Below are 13,652 nucleotides of genomic sequence, written 5' to 3'. Positions count from 1 at the left end.
AAACAGCTGTTCACCACCACCTCTTATCTTCCCCCATCCAAATCCTCGATCTTTTCTACCCCCGATAATCCACCCAAGCCCACTTCCTTCAATTCTCCTGCTTTCCTTCCTGAAAGTCCCTGTAATGTCCATCTTCTCCTCGCCATGTTCCCCGTCCCATCCCCATCCCTCTCCCTTCCACAGTTCACCTGTGTCTGTTCCCCAATGTTTTGTCCCTTCCACTCCCACCCCTCTTGTCTCATGCCTCCTTGCTGTGAGTTGTGTGTTAGCTCTCATACGAGCCTCGACCAAGGTATACAAAAAAAAAAAAAAAAAAAAAAAAAAAAAAAAAAAGACTGGTCACTGTGTGCATGTCACAACAAGCATTCCACAAGTCTGGCCTGTATGGTTGGGTGGCAAGAAGGAAGCCATTACTCAAAAATGCCCACCTTGTGTCCCATTTGAGGGATGCATAAAACCACTCCAGAGATTCTGAAGCCATGTGGAAAAACATTTTGTGGTCCCCCCAAAACCAGGATAGAACTTTTTGGCCTAAATGTAAAATGTTACGTTTGGTGCAGACCCAACATCGCACATCACCCAAAGTACACCATCCCTATTTTGAGGCATGGTGATGCAGCATCATGTTATGGGGATGTTTCTCATCAGAGACTGGGCCATTTGTCAGAATGAAAGGGAAAATGGATGGAGCAAAATACAGACAAATCCAGCGGAAGACCTGCTGCAAGAAAGCTGAAATTGGGACAAAACACTTTTCAGCATGACAATGACCAGAATCACACAGCCAAAGATGCATTGGAGTGGGTGAGGAACAAAAAGATAAATGTGCTTGAGTGGCCCAGTCAGAGCCCTGATATAAATCCAATCGAAAATCTTTGGCATGACTTGAAGATTGCTGTCCATAAACGCTCCCCACGGAACTTGACTGAGCTTGAAGAGTTTTGTCCCGAAGAATGAGCAAATGTTACCCAATCAAGGTGTCTGAAACCCATCGCTTTCTGTACCCACCTTACCCAGTCGCACTCAACTGTCCCTGGACTCTGTGTCCTTTTCTTCTGACAAAGTGGAGAGCTTGCTGTTAAACCTCACCTCAGATTCTGCAACCGGTCCAGATGGCATCAACCCACTTGTCTTAAAAACCTCCTACTCTGCTCTTGCTCACCCTCTCTCTGTTCTACTCACCCTCTTGTTTGCTCAAGGTCATCTGCCATCTGCTTTGAAATCGGCAAACACTACTGCACTGCATAAAAAGGTGCAAAAACAGATCCCAGCAACTATAGACTAATCGGCCTTCTCCCAATCTTCAGCAAGGTGATGGAATCCATCATCGCTTCTGACGTTAAATCCTTTCTCTTCTCCAATGGCTTGATTTCCTATCATCAATTTGGTTTCAGACCAGGTCACTCTACCCTGGATATGCTGGTTCTGCTCTCCCAACAATGGATGGAGGTCCTCAATGTCGGACATGAAATCAGAACCATATCCCTGGACATATCACGTGCTTTTGACACAGTCTGGCACCCTGCCCTACTCACCAAACTCTCTTCCTATGGTATCCAAGGTCATCTCCACTCATGGCTCACAGACTTCCTCTCCTGTAGCAGTCAATGTGTGTCCCTCATTCCCTCTTCCTGTCCAGGCTGGAGTTCCTCAAGGTAGCGTTCTGGGCCCTGTTCTTTTTCTGGTTTTCATCAATGATCTCTCTCAGATTCTGGAAAATCCTCTTTATCTCTTTGCTGATGACAGATGGTACGGCAGAGGGTGGAGTCTTCCCTCAGACCGGCAAGCTGCAGCTTCTTCGCTCTCTGCAGATCTGGATAAAATCACAAACTGGTCCAACAAGTGGAACTTGTCTTTCAATCCTGACAAATGTCACGCTCTCACGATGTCTCTCTGAAAAGGTCATTTGGAAAACCCCTCTATCTACTTTCGCAACAATGCTGGATGAAGTCCTTTCATTCAAGCTTTTGGCTCTCACTATCTGCCATGATCTTTCCTGGGAAAGACACATTTCCAACCTGGCCCCCAAAGCCAGTTGCCGACTGGGAATCCTCTGTCGTGCAAAGTCCTTCCTTGGCCCACCTGAGCTCCTGACCTCGTACAAAGCTTTCGTCCGCAGCCTGATGGAGTACTGCTCTTGCCTCTGGGCTGGTGCTCTGCCTCTCAACTTTCTCGGCTTCACGCTGTGGAAACCAAGGCATTTAGGATCATTGGTATCTCCTGCGGTGAGGCTGAGTCTTTGGGTCTCTCACTCTCTCACCGCAGGCAGGTCGGTGGTCTTTCTGTCTTCTACCGTCTCCTCTCCAGTCTCACCCCCCCTGCTCTGTCTGCAATATGTCCCCCCCCCCACATATTTCTGCAGGGCGCTCAAGGTCCGCCAGCAACCCCCTTCTGGTAAAACTACCAAAATAATGAATTACTGCTCACCTTCACCCTTTCATTCCTCTGTTTTCCTGCCTTTGGAATAAATTCCCACACTCTGTTCAATCCCATTCGTCCCTCCAGGCCTTCAAAACAGTTGTTCACCACCACCTCTTGTCTTCCCCCATCCAAAACCTTGATCTTTTCTACCCCCGTTAATCCACTCCAAACCCACCTCCTTCAAATTCTCTGCTTTCCTTCTTGAAAGTCCCTGTAATGTCCATGTTGTATACCCCATATTCCCCACCACATCCCTCTCCCTTCCACAGATCTCCTAATGTCTCTGTTCCCCACTGCTTTGTCCTTCCCTCTCGCACCCACAGTCTCATGCCCCCCTTGCTGTGCGTTGTATGTTAGCTCTCATACGGGCCTTGACAATATATACAAAAAATAAATAAATTAAAAGGTGTGCAAAGTTGGTGGAAACGTATTGTTACGAATTTCGGTCCGCCCGGCGTGCGATTGGCCACGTAACTCGAATCGCGACCGCGTCGCCCACCGGAATGGACAATTCAGTCGTGACCCTCCTTGGAACTACCGCCAGGAGCCAGTCACGGGTGGGGGTTTAACTTAACCACAATCATGCCAATCGGCCACCCGCGTAGGATAGGGTTGTTTGCCAAACTCGACCTACCTAAGTACCTGCGCGAGTAGTTAACCGGGCGATCATACCTCGTCGCTGGCCAGCCGAGGACACGAACCGCTAAAGCGGTCCGTTCCGTGCTTCAGTGATAACCGAGCGGTGTTATCGCCGACCCCGACGGATGTGATTCTATTTACTGGGTGCTTACACCCTTCTACCAATTCCTTCCGTGATGCAAGATGGAACTTTCAAACAAGGGAAAGGAGGCAACGAAATGGGGAACAGTTCAACAAGCACATTTATTTCACACTCAGACAAGGCACGTATTTACAGCCATACAGTAAATCATGCACGTATGTACAGTCAAGCAAGCAAATGAAGAATTTACCACGAATAAAGTGTCTTTATTTCACACGCACACTGAGACAATTCAACTTATAAGACGGCGCCACCACATGCATTTACACAAAAGCAAAGAAAAGCCACCCTCACAGACAAGCGTGGCAGACAGGTCCATGGACCAAATGTACGTGGAACCTGGATGAGCGGCCAGGTCCACGAGACCGAAGGGTCTTACCCGCACTCTCGTGGCGCGATGGCGGGCAAGTCGCAATGTCAGTGTAGTCGTGCCTGACCTCGTGCCCCTGGCGTGGCCGGTGAGCTCTCTCCGGTGTTCTCCGCGCAGGCACGTGTTTCACAGTGGGCACCATGGTTGGGGAGGGGAACGGACGGGGTTACCGGCGCTCTCTCAGCGTGGATGGGGGGGGGGATTGTTGATGCCCGGTATGGGGAGGGTTGTTGAGGCTCTTTTAGCAATGTCGATGCCCTCCTGGCGAGATGGGAGTTATTGGCGCTCTCTCAGCGCGAAGCTCGGTTTGGGAGAGGGGAACTGCTGCCGCTCCCTTCAGCCCACCGGTGGTGGTCCCCACTCAGCCCTCTGGCTTGCCCCTGAGCCCTTCTCCGCGTCCCTGCTCCACTCAGCACCTCGCCCCTCAACTTCGACCTGAGCTTCGTTCCGAAGATGCTTCCTCTCCATCGACCGTCCCCCGTCTGCCCCCGTCTGCCGCGAGCTCCGTTGTGCTCGCCCTTATATAGGCCGGGGGAGTGGAAAAATCCAACCCCCGACCTATGACCTTCGACCTCTGGAAAGCGTACCTGGTTGAAATCACCAGGGCCTTGCCCTGTCAGCGTGACCCCTGACCCCGGCAAAGCCGACGTGGTAGGAATCACCACAGCCTCGCCTTGTCAGCGTGACCCCTGACCCTGACATGCAAAACTTTCTGCTTATTTATATATTAACTTGACCTTCCTTGTGAAGAAATCACCCATGTTTTTTTTAAAATCAAAAAATGGGATAATTGGACCAATATTTCGATCATTTATTGTGCTTTTCACAACTTGCTATGCCCCGCCCCTAAAAAAGTTGACTTCAGCGAATCGCAGTGAGACATCACATACAGAAACTCGCACAGAGTGGATTGACTCGAGATCTCTAGATTCTAGACTACTAGGCCGATAAATCTGACGTGCTGTAGCTTTTATTTATTATTCTCTTTTTTAACCTCCGCCATCTTCGAAGATGGATGGAGGTTACTGTTTTCACCCCTTTCTGTTTGTTTGTTTGTGAACAGTATTACGGAAAAACTCCTCGACGGATTTCGACGAAACTTGGTGGGGGGGGGGGGTTAGGTATGGTCCAAAGATCATGCCATTAAATTATGGACTTGGTCCCCCCCCCCAAAAAAAAATTTAGAGAAAATTTTTTTTTTTTTTGCATTTCTACATGTTTTAAGTGATTTCCAACCCCCCCATTTTTTTTTACCCCCCCAAAAAAAATAGAGAATTTTTTTTTGCATTTCTACATATTTTAAGTGATTTCCAACCCCCCCACGAAAAAAAATTGTTTGAGAAAATTTTTTTTTTTGCATATTTACATGTTTTCAGTGATTTCCAACCCCCCAAAAAAATTGTTACCCCCCTCCCAAAAAAAAAGGAAATTTTTTTTTTGCATTTCTACATGTTTTACGTGATTTCCAACCCCCCCCAAAAAAAATTGTTAGAGAAAAAAAATTTTTTGCAACTTTTTTTTCAACAAAATTTAGATGTTTTTATTTTTTATTTTTTTTTGCATTTTTACATGTTTTTCAGTGATTTCCAACCCCCCCCCCCCCAAAAAAAAATGGAGAAAAGAACTATAACTCTCAGCACTGTTGACATCATATTTAATGAATAAGATATAAGGTTCACTTGAGTGACCCAGCAGTATTGACGGCGGAGGTTTTGCACCCTCCCGAGTGCTCCCCCTCTAGTTTTCATTGTTTTCTACTGGTGCTACATGACGACAGTAGGAATAACATAAATAAAATTGCAACGAACGTCAGATTTATCGGACTACTCTAGACAATTGTGTCACAAGGTGTGTTCTGCACACAAGTTTTCATCGTATCCGGACAGCGAGATTGCTTCGTCTTATGCGCGGAGAGATACGGCCGATGACATGCGCCAGCCTTGCTTGCGATTTATTCGCCGCGGAGAACCATGTCCGCTGCGCTGCGTTGGTCACGTCACCTCACTAAATATTTCTGATATCGAGCAGTATGCAAGTCAAATTTACATTGTTGAATTACGAAGAGGATTTTGTCTAACCAGTTGTTATTGCCAAGTCTTCCTTCGATGTCCTCCCGATCATCATGAACTCCGGGAATTTCATCGCCATTTTCCTCTGCTTGTTCTGCTTCGGGCTCGAACTGCTAAGGCCGCATTTCATTTCCAGCTGCCTGAACTTCACCTCCCGTGACTACGTTATTCGACAATTCTCCATGTGATTCAGACCGAAATCCTTAATTTCTCTCACACTCACTGTCGTTACCAGACAAATCAAAGTCCATGCCATCCATTATTCAAAACCAAATGTTCGATTTTTTTTTAAAGCAGAAATGAACGAAGCAATTGAGTCGACCAATCAAATGTGGAAACACACAGAAAGCCAAGAGAATCACGTAGACCACCAACCCAAGTAATTTACGTGCCGCCTTTGTAATCCTGTAGTTGATGTCATGTGGGTTACACCCCTTTCAGGAGAATTTTTAGGGGCGTTCCCGAAGAGGTTTGTTTTTCTAATTTTACATTTTACAGAATGAGTATTGTGAAAAAACATTGTCAGATCTGAAATCATGATGAAAAACTCCTATAGGACATATATAAATGAAATTTCAGTACTTTTGCGTGTCAGGAGACCTTTAAGTAACATTTGATAATGTTTAATCTGCCTTTTTTCATTAAAACCTCACATGGTGTACTTCATAACTCATTACTGTCACAAACACCCCACAATGTAATAAAAAGGCTCACAAATACGAAATCACGCTATTTCACGTAATAACAGTTTGTGCGGCACGATATTGAAACGGCAACTGAGTGTGCAATGGAGGACATCGTGGGGATGTGAGGTGAGGCGGAGATCTGGGGTTGTGTATTCCTCCACACCAGACCATAATAGAGTGAAGGACCCATGCAGTGATTGGCACATTTGACCATGATAATTCAACCGTGATAGAGCAAAACCATGATGTGGAACCTCTTGTTGGAGGAGGGCCTGCTGTGCAGGAAAATGATGAAAACCCCACAATCCTGCCCATTTGTCTGTTGTTGAACATTTAGAATTTTGGGATTTGACGATTCTTCTTGGTCTTTCCTATGCAGATATATTCATTCAATCTACAAAGAAAAATTAACTTTCTGACAGTGTTCAAACTATTGAATGATACAAATGGTCTTCCCTTTAAATCTCCACTAAAGGTGACCCAGTACTACCTGCCAATGTGATGAACTTGAACTGAATTGCAATGGACACGTTCCCGGTGAATGTTGTTGTGCCATCCAATATTCTTAAAAGTGGGTTCCTTATCTGTTACCTGAAAGCCAGTGGTCATGCCCTGTGCTTGTATGTAAGGCCTTCTCAACATTGATTGTCTTCATCCTAAATTTGCTGAACATGCTTAGATTTTAAATGAATATCTAGACTTGTTTGTTTTATATGTGGCCAATTCAAAATTTACATCAACATGTAATACAATTCCTGTTCTGTGTTGTCTTAAGAACCTGCAACATGTACAATTTATTTTTTTATGGATATCAAAGGGTGTGTGCATTTGTGGCTGAATGTTTAAAGTGCTGCAACTGATTTGGGTAAAGAATAAGATCTCAAGTACAGAGCTGCTTCACATGTAGGTATTGTTTGGGATCAAGGTACTCAGGTTGGAGCAAACATCTTTAAGAGTGAATGGTGTGTTTACTCTTTCTTTAAAGGTTCACCCACCATGTACGCTCAAGTTGGCTACTGGAAGGATTCCTGTCGTGTGCAGCTAGAATCGGAACAGCAGACTGTGCTCGGGTGTGAAATGAAGGTTGAGGAGCCAGAAGGATCTTCTGAGATTTTGCAGATAAAAATAGAGGATGTAGACTCGTTTGGTCTGGAAGAGGAGCAAAGCAACCAGCTGAATGGTGAGTCATGTGATTTGCATCACTTCTGATGGGATCTGTGTTTGTGCTGAGTTTTTTTTTCTTTTGTGTACATGATTGAAGCTCTTGAAAGACCACGAGCAGAATGGAAAGGGGGAAACAACAATAGCAGAGTGGAAGTGAGAATGAAATGAAGGAGGGGAGAAGGACACATCGGGTTGAACAAGCTGCACACAAGTGGAATGAAATGTAACAAGAAAAGGAAGGGGAAAGTAGGGATGAAACAGAAAAATAACAAATTAACCAACAACTCACCAACACACGTAAAGAGGTGAGGAATAGGGGGGAAATCACAATGACCTGAAAAGAGTTAGTGCTTCAGAAAGGGGTCATTTGGGGTGGAAAATATCTTAGTTGGATGCGGAATGATCTCAGATTGTGGTGAACACCTATCTTGTACACCTAAATAGAAGAACGATATTGCTTGCCTCCATACTTTTGTTCGTCTCCCCCCCCCCCCCCCCACACACCCAAACCTGTGGAAACAACTTCCACATTCTCATCAGTGATTCTGGATTTTTTAGAGTTTCACCAGAAAGGGTTGCTGGTGGACCGCGTGTGCCCTGCAGAAACCTGGGGTGGGGTGGCCAAAGCACGAAAAGAGCAGAGGGTGCACGACCAAGAAAGGAGGCGGTAGAGCATAGATATACCACCAACTTTTGGGCGATGTGAAAGTGATCGGCCCATTGACTCGGCTTCATTGCGGGAGATTTCAATAATCTTGAAGGTCTTGGTTTCCACAGCATCAAGCTGAGAAAGATGTGGGGGAGGGTTGCCAGACAAGAAGGGAGAGCAGGACTCGTCTTGCTGCCGATAAAGGCCTTGTTACTGGATTACAGTTCAGGTGTACTAAGGAAGGATTTTGCAAAATGGAAGATGTCCACTCTCGCTTTGGAGGCAAACACAGAAATGTGGTTTCCCCAAGAAAGATCATGGCTGAAAGTGAGAACCAAAATTGAGACCCATGGCTGATGCATGAGCCTCCTGAGTCTGATGCCTCTCAAAATGCGCCGGCCTCCTGAGTCCGACGCCTCTCAAAATGTGCCAGCCTCCTGAGTCCGACGCCTCTCAAAATGCGCCAGCCTCCTGAGTCCGACGCCTCTCAAAATGCGCCAGCCTCCTGAGTCCGACGCCTCTCAAAATGCACCAGCCTCCTGAGTCTGACGCCTCTCAAAATGTGCCAGCCTCCTGAGTCCGACGCCTCTCAAAATGCGCCAGCCTCCTGAGTCCGACGCCTTTCAAAATGCGCCAGCCTCCTGAGTCCGACGCCTCTCATAATGCGCCAGCCTCCTGTGTCCGACACCTCTCAAAATGCGCCAGCCTCCCCATCCGACGCCTCTCGATCACGCCTATATCCTGCCCCTCTGGGGCGTGGGCTGCTCGCACGAAACCCGGGAAGGCGGGGCCTCTACCCGCTCGGCTCGCCTCTGATGTCATGCCCATCAATCATCCCTCGGGTGCGTGACTCGCCTGTTGTGTCACCCTTTTAACGTGGGCATTTCTGCCCGCTTGGCATGTTTGCTTGTTTTAGGGACGTGTTCCCCGCCTTTATTGCCGATCTTGAAATATAAAAACAATGGGAAAAATCACAGAGTGGTGATTACATACTGGAGAAGCTTATTATTAAACCCCAGCTAATTAACACGACACCACCCCCTCCTTTGGTGACACGTAATACTTGAGCTCACAGGTTCCCTACTTAGTTACAATGAGATGCCTCCTACATGTCCACAGACCAAGCAACACTACACAATGCTATATTCCCCATTAGATTCCTCCATCTACCTCCACAAACATAACAATATTCATCTGAGGGCCGGCGATGGGTGCATGGATGAATTGATTGCATGTGAAAAACCAGGATGGCAGTTAAAAGTGGACCGTGATTTGAACTTAAGCTAGTTCGCTCAAAGTCGTGTGTGCATACTTCTCAGGTATCTTAACAATCCGGTCCTTCAATACAATAATTGCTCATCAACACTTTTTTTTTCCAAACCCATTCCTGAGCTTTTCTTCACTTGTTGACTAATTTGATCCTTTTCACTTCCCTCATCACATGGTTACATGTCTTGGCATCTTCATTTCATTCCCTGCATTTGTCATTCTTTTAATGTGCCACACTCTGTCATTTAGTTTTCCATGAGGGTGGACTTTTGAGACAAATTAAAAAAAATAGAAATAGTAAACGTCACATGTTGGATCGTAATTGTATGTGATTTGCCAATCAATGTACGTTTTGGAGAAAACCTGAATTTTGGCTTCTCTACATCTTTCTTGCCTTCTCTATTTTGTTGGTTGTGATTTTTGGTGGTGGTGAAATTCCCACTGAAGTTGTGGTTGGGTAACAAGCATCTTGCACCACCAAGGCAGTTTGTGCAGAATATATTGCTTTGATATCTTAAGGCTTTGACACGATGCTATTCCCTTTGTGAAATGTTTTATTTTCTCTCCTCAAGGAAGTGTTTTTAATACAATATTTATTTAGCTATTTTGAGAGTTTGGAATGTGACATAAGACTGCCGATGTACATGACATAAGATTGCCTTCATTTCATAAAAGTTACTTTTTCCAGATTTATTTGTGAAAGTGGAAGTGAAAACTGAGAACGATATTGATGTCCAACTGGATCTACCAGAATCAAATGACTCTGAAGCTTCTTTCTTCAAGAACCATCCCCATGAAGGTTTCTGTCAATGCCTCTACATTTTGAGTGGGACATTTTGACGATGTACTCTGATGCTTTGGGGGGAACCCGATGTTTTGATTTCATTGCTTTAAGTAATAACCATGATGGTAGATAAATGTCTCAAACATCCATTCTCCTTTTCATCATTTGGTGAAATATTTTCACCAACAATGATGTACCTTGTTGTATCCTGAAAAAAGGCAACAAATTGACAATTTGGCAGTGAGGCCACAGTTGGACATGAGCAAGGAAGGAGGAATAAGATAAGAGGAGAGAGAAACGAGGAAACAGTATTCTGATAATCGGGTTGGGTTGGTTGTGGCACATTTATTCGTATGCAGCCTGTGGCTGCATCATTTTCTGTTGGCGTGGCTGTGCATTGCCCCTTGTTTCCAGTAAGCTGGTACTCATTTTGCCGACCTCGGAAGGATGACAGGCTGAGTCAAACCACCTGGTGTTAATTCAACGTTAGAGAGGGATTTGAACTCAAGACCAAAAAAATCTTGAGCAAGCCACCTTCACCGTTAAGCCAACACCAGGCTTAATTGTGGCTCGTGTGTCACCAATATTGTGGTTGGCATGAGGGAGTGGTGAGCTTTGAAGTCCTGTCGGGAGAGCACGTCAACTATGTTCAGCCTTATGAGACCACCTTTTCTGAAAGCGTGTGCGCACGCATGCACACTCACACGCACACACATAATCGTTACCGGTTCGGGGGAGTTTTTATGTTTCAAACAAACAGAAACAGAAACAGAGACAGACTGACTTGACTTTTATGTCTTTATTTCAAAAGTATAAAAAACATTTTACACCACAAATATGAACAAAAACAAACGATTTTTAAGGAAACATTTGTGTTAGGTTCATCAAAACCATCAATAAAGAAAAATCAAGCGTTTTATTTCTTAAACTATAAAGGAACTCTGTAGAGCGCATACCTTCGCTACATAATGCCTGATCCACGAGAACATATCAGGCCCAATTCATTTTTGAAATATCATAGACAGTACTATATCGTTTTTGGCCCTATCTCTCAATGGTGAAGAATCGCTTAGAAAATTAAATAATTCTCGTAACCAGATCCTAATCGGTCATGATCACACATCCAACCTGTCCAGGTTTCATCCAAAGCCGTCCACAACTTTTGGAGACCGTGCTTTATATTAGTTTGGCCAAATCTCAAAGTGGTGAAGAATCACTGAAAAAAATGATCGGAGTTAAAATTTAAAACATATTCCCGAACACTACTGGACCATAATTAATTGTAGCTTGACGTCGATTGATTCAGTGGTTGCAGAGAAAACATTATTTAATATTTTTCTTAAATCAAATATGGTTGCCCACACCATGTGACATCAATTATTCCTTCACAACCTTGTACACGCATGCCTTGGAGAACATTTGTGTGAAGTTTCCCCTCGATCTCTCTAGCCGTTCCGGAGAAGATTTTTATGTGTTTGAGGGTGTAGAAGAAATTCTTAAGTCATCCTGCACATTTGAGTCATTTATTTAACAAACAACATGAACAAATACAAACAAACAAATACATATGCGCATTCGGAGTAATCTAGAGAAAATGGCAGTCTTCCTCCAGATTCTAAAATACATGGAAATGTTGAGTTCTTTATATAGTGTTCAGTGAGACGTAGTTCATTTTTAATTTCCAAACGCTAGTGTCACAGTTGTCAAATCTTGGTATTCCCAAGTGGAGATCATTTTCAACCTTTGTACAGCAGCTAGCTTGATTTGGTGAAGGATTGTTACATATTGTTGCGAATTCGCGCCCGCCGGCGTGCGAACGGCCACGTGACTCGAATCGCGGCACATCGCCCACCGGACGGACAATTCTGTCGTGACCCTCTCGGACTAACGCTGGGAGCTAGTCACGGGTGGGCCTTTCGGCCTCACCACGATTGTGCCAATCGGCCACCCGCGTGGGATAGGGTTGTTCGCCAAACTCGACCTCCCTAAGTACCCACGCGGATGGTAGACTGGGCGATCGCACCTCACCGCAGGTCGACTCCGGACACGGGCCGCTTAAGCGATCCGTTCCGTGCTATCGGGATAACTGAGCGGTGTTATCGTCGGCCTCGACGGTTCCGATTAATTATCGGGCGTATTAAGCCCACGACGAACCCGTTACGTGAAGCAAGATGGAGATTCAATTAAAGAAAAGACGAAGCGAAACGGGAAAACAGTTCAACATGATGCACATTTATTCCACGGCACACGGAGAGCACACATATAGTCAAACAGTCATCAGAATGCACATATAAAGCAACTAAAACAAAAACAACAATGCAGATCTTCAACCGACTACGCGTACACACGGCAACACTTACACAGTTTTACTTTGCAGATGGCGCCAACAACACATTTACTCAAAAGCTAAAGAAAAGGCCACCCTCAAAGACAAGGGGGCAGACGGGCCCGTAGGCCAATGTGTGCGCGGGACCTGGAGGAGCGGCCAGGCCTGCGAGACCCGGGGGGGGGGGGGGTCCTACCCGCGTCTTCGTGATGAGCCGCAAATGTGGCAGCGCGGCGGTGCCCCGACTTCGTGCTCCTTCGCAGGTTTCGTTGGCACCGCTTGGAGTGGGGTGGGAACGGGGCCCCCTTTTCGCACTATCTCAGCTCGGGGGAAAGGTGGGAATTGTTGATGCTCTGGGGAAAGAGTATAGCTGGCTTGCTTGGGTCCCGTGACGAGCCATTCCACCGCGACCTCGTCGCCGACCGCTGTCTTCCTTGCCTCGACCCGAGCTCCTCGGACTCTTCCCCCAATTCTCCTCAGCCGACTGCAGAAAATCACCTGGACGCCCTCGCCTCCCGACTCCACTCTGCGCTCCAACCCGACTTGACTGCCTCGCAACAACAACTCTTGCGCAACAACTCTTCTTTCTCTCTGCCCCAAAACTCTCTTCGCTTTTCTGCCACTCAACTCTGCTTTTCTGCTCGGCGTTTTATAGGCCGGCAGGAGAACCCATATGCAAATTTCCGGATCAGGATGAGCTCGGGGGCGGAGCCACGCTCGCCCATTGGACGGAGGAAAAGGGGCGTGAATCTCCCCTGATCCTAGAATTTGCATATCTCGATTCCACACAGACGCGCCTGGAGGCGGGGCCAAGCCGCCCCGCGCTTGCTGATTGGACGGATCAGAAGTGGGCGTGTAGCATTCCTGATCCGAATTCTCCTCGGAAAGGCCACATTTTGCACTTGCGGCTCGGCGCGTATCTTGTACGAGCCCAGGACAGCCCGACGCTCGGTGGTCACAAGTGGTGTGGGAATGGCGGTAGAAGGAGGAAGGTGAGGGTGGTGGAGGGTTTATGGTGGTGGTTTGATGGTCATGGTGCGTTTGGGAATTGCATGATGCGATGTTTGGGAGCGAGTTGTGAAGGTAAAGGTCGTGACTGTTGGCGTTGTTGTTGTTGTGAAGCGGCGTTGTGG

At 46.3% G+C, this 13,652-nt stretch overlaps 1 protein-coding gene across 1 annotated transcript in view; it reads left to right on the top strand.

The window, feature by feature from the left end:
• The window catches only part of LOC147009457 (uncharacterized), a 40,608-nt gene that overhangs the window by 7,501 nt on the left and 19,455 nt on the right, over window positions 1-13,652 (top strand). Inside the window, exons 2-3 of the mRNA XM_085861976.1 lie at window positions 7,313-7,507; window positions 10,098-10,208. Of these exons, the coding sequence (XP_085718102.1) occupies window positions 7,324-7,507; window positions 10,098-10,208 (295 nt within the window). The 5' untranslated portion in view covers window positions 7,313-7,323. The remainder of the gene's footprint in view (window positions 1-7,312; window positions 7,508-10,097; window positions 10,209-13,652) is intronic.

This window comes from Eptatretus burgeri, chromosome 17 (assembly GCF_056783735.1).
Source record: "Eptatretus burgeri isolate ZD-2024b chromosome 17, Ebu_testis_v1, whole genome shotgun sequence".
In the NCBI taxonomy this organism is placed as follows: domain Eukaryota; kingdom Metazoa; phylum Chordata; class Myxini; order Myxiniformes; family Myxinidae; genus Eptatretus; species Eptatretus burgeri.
This window is presented reverse-complemented; position numbering and strand designations above follow the sequence as displayed.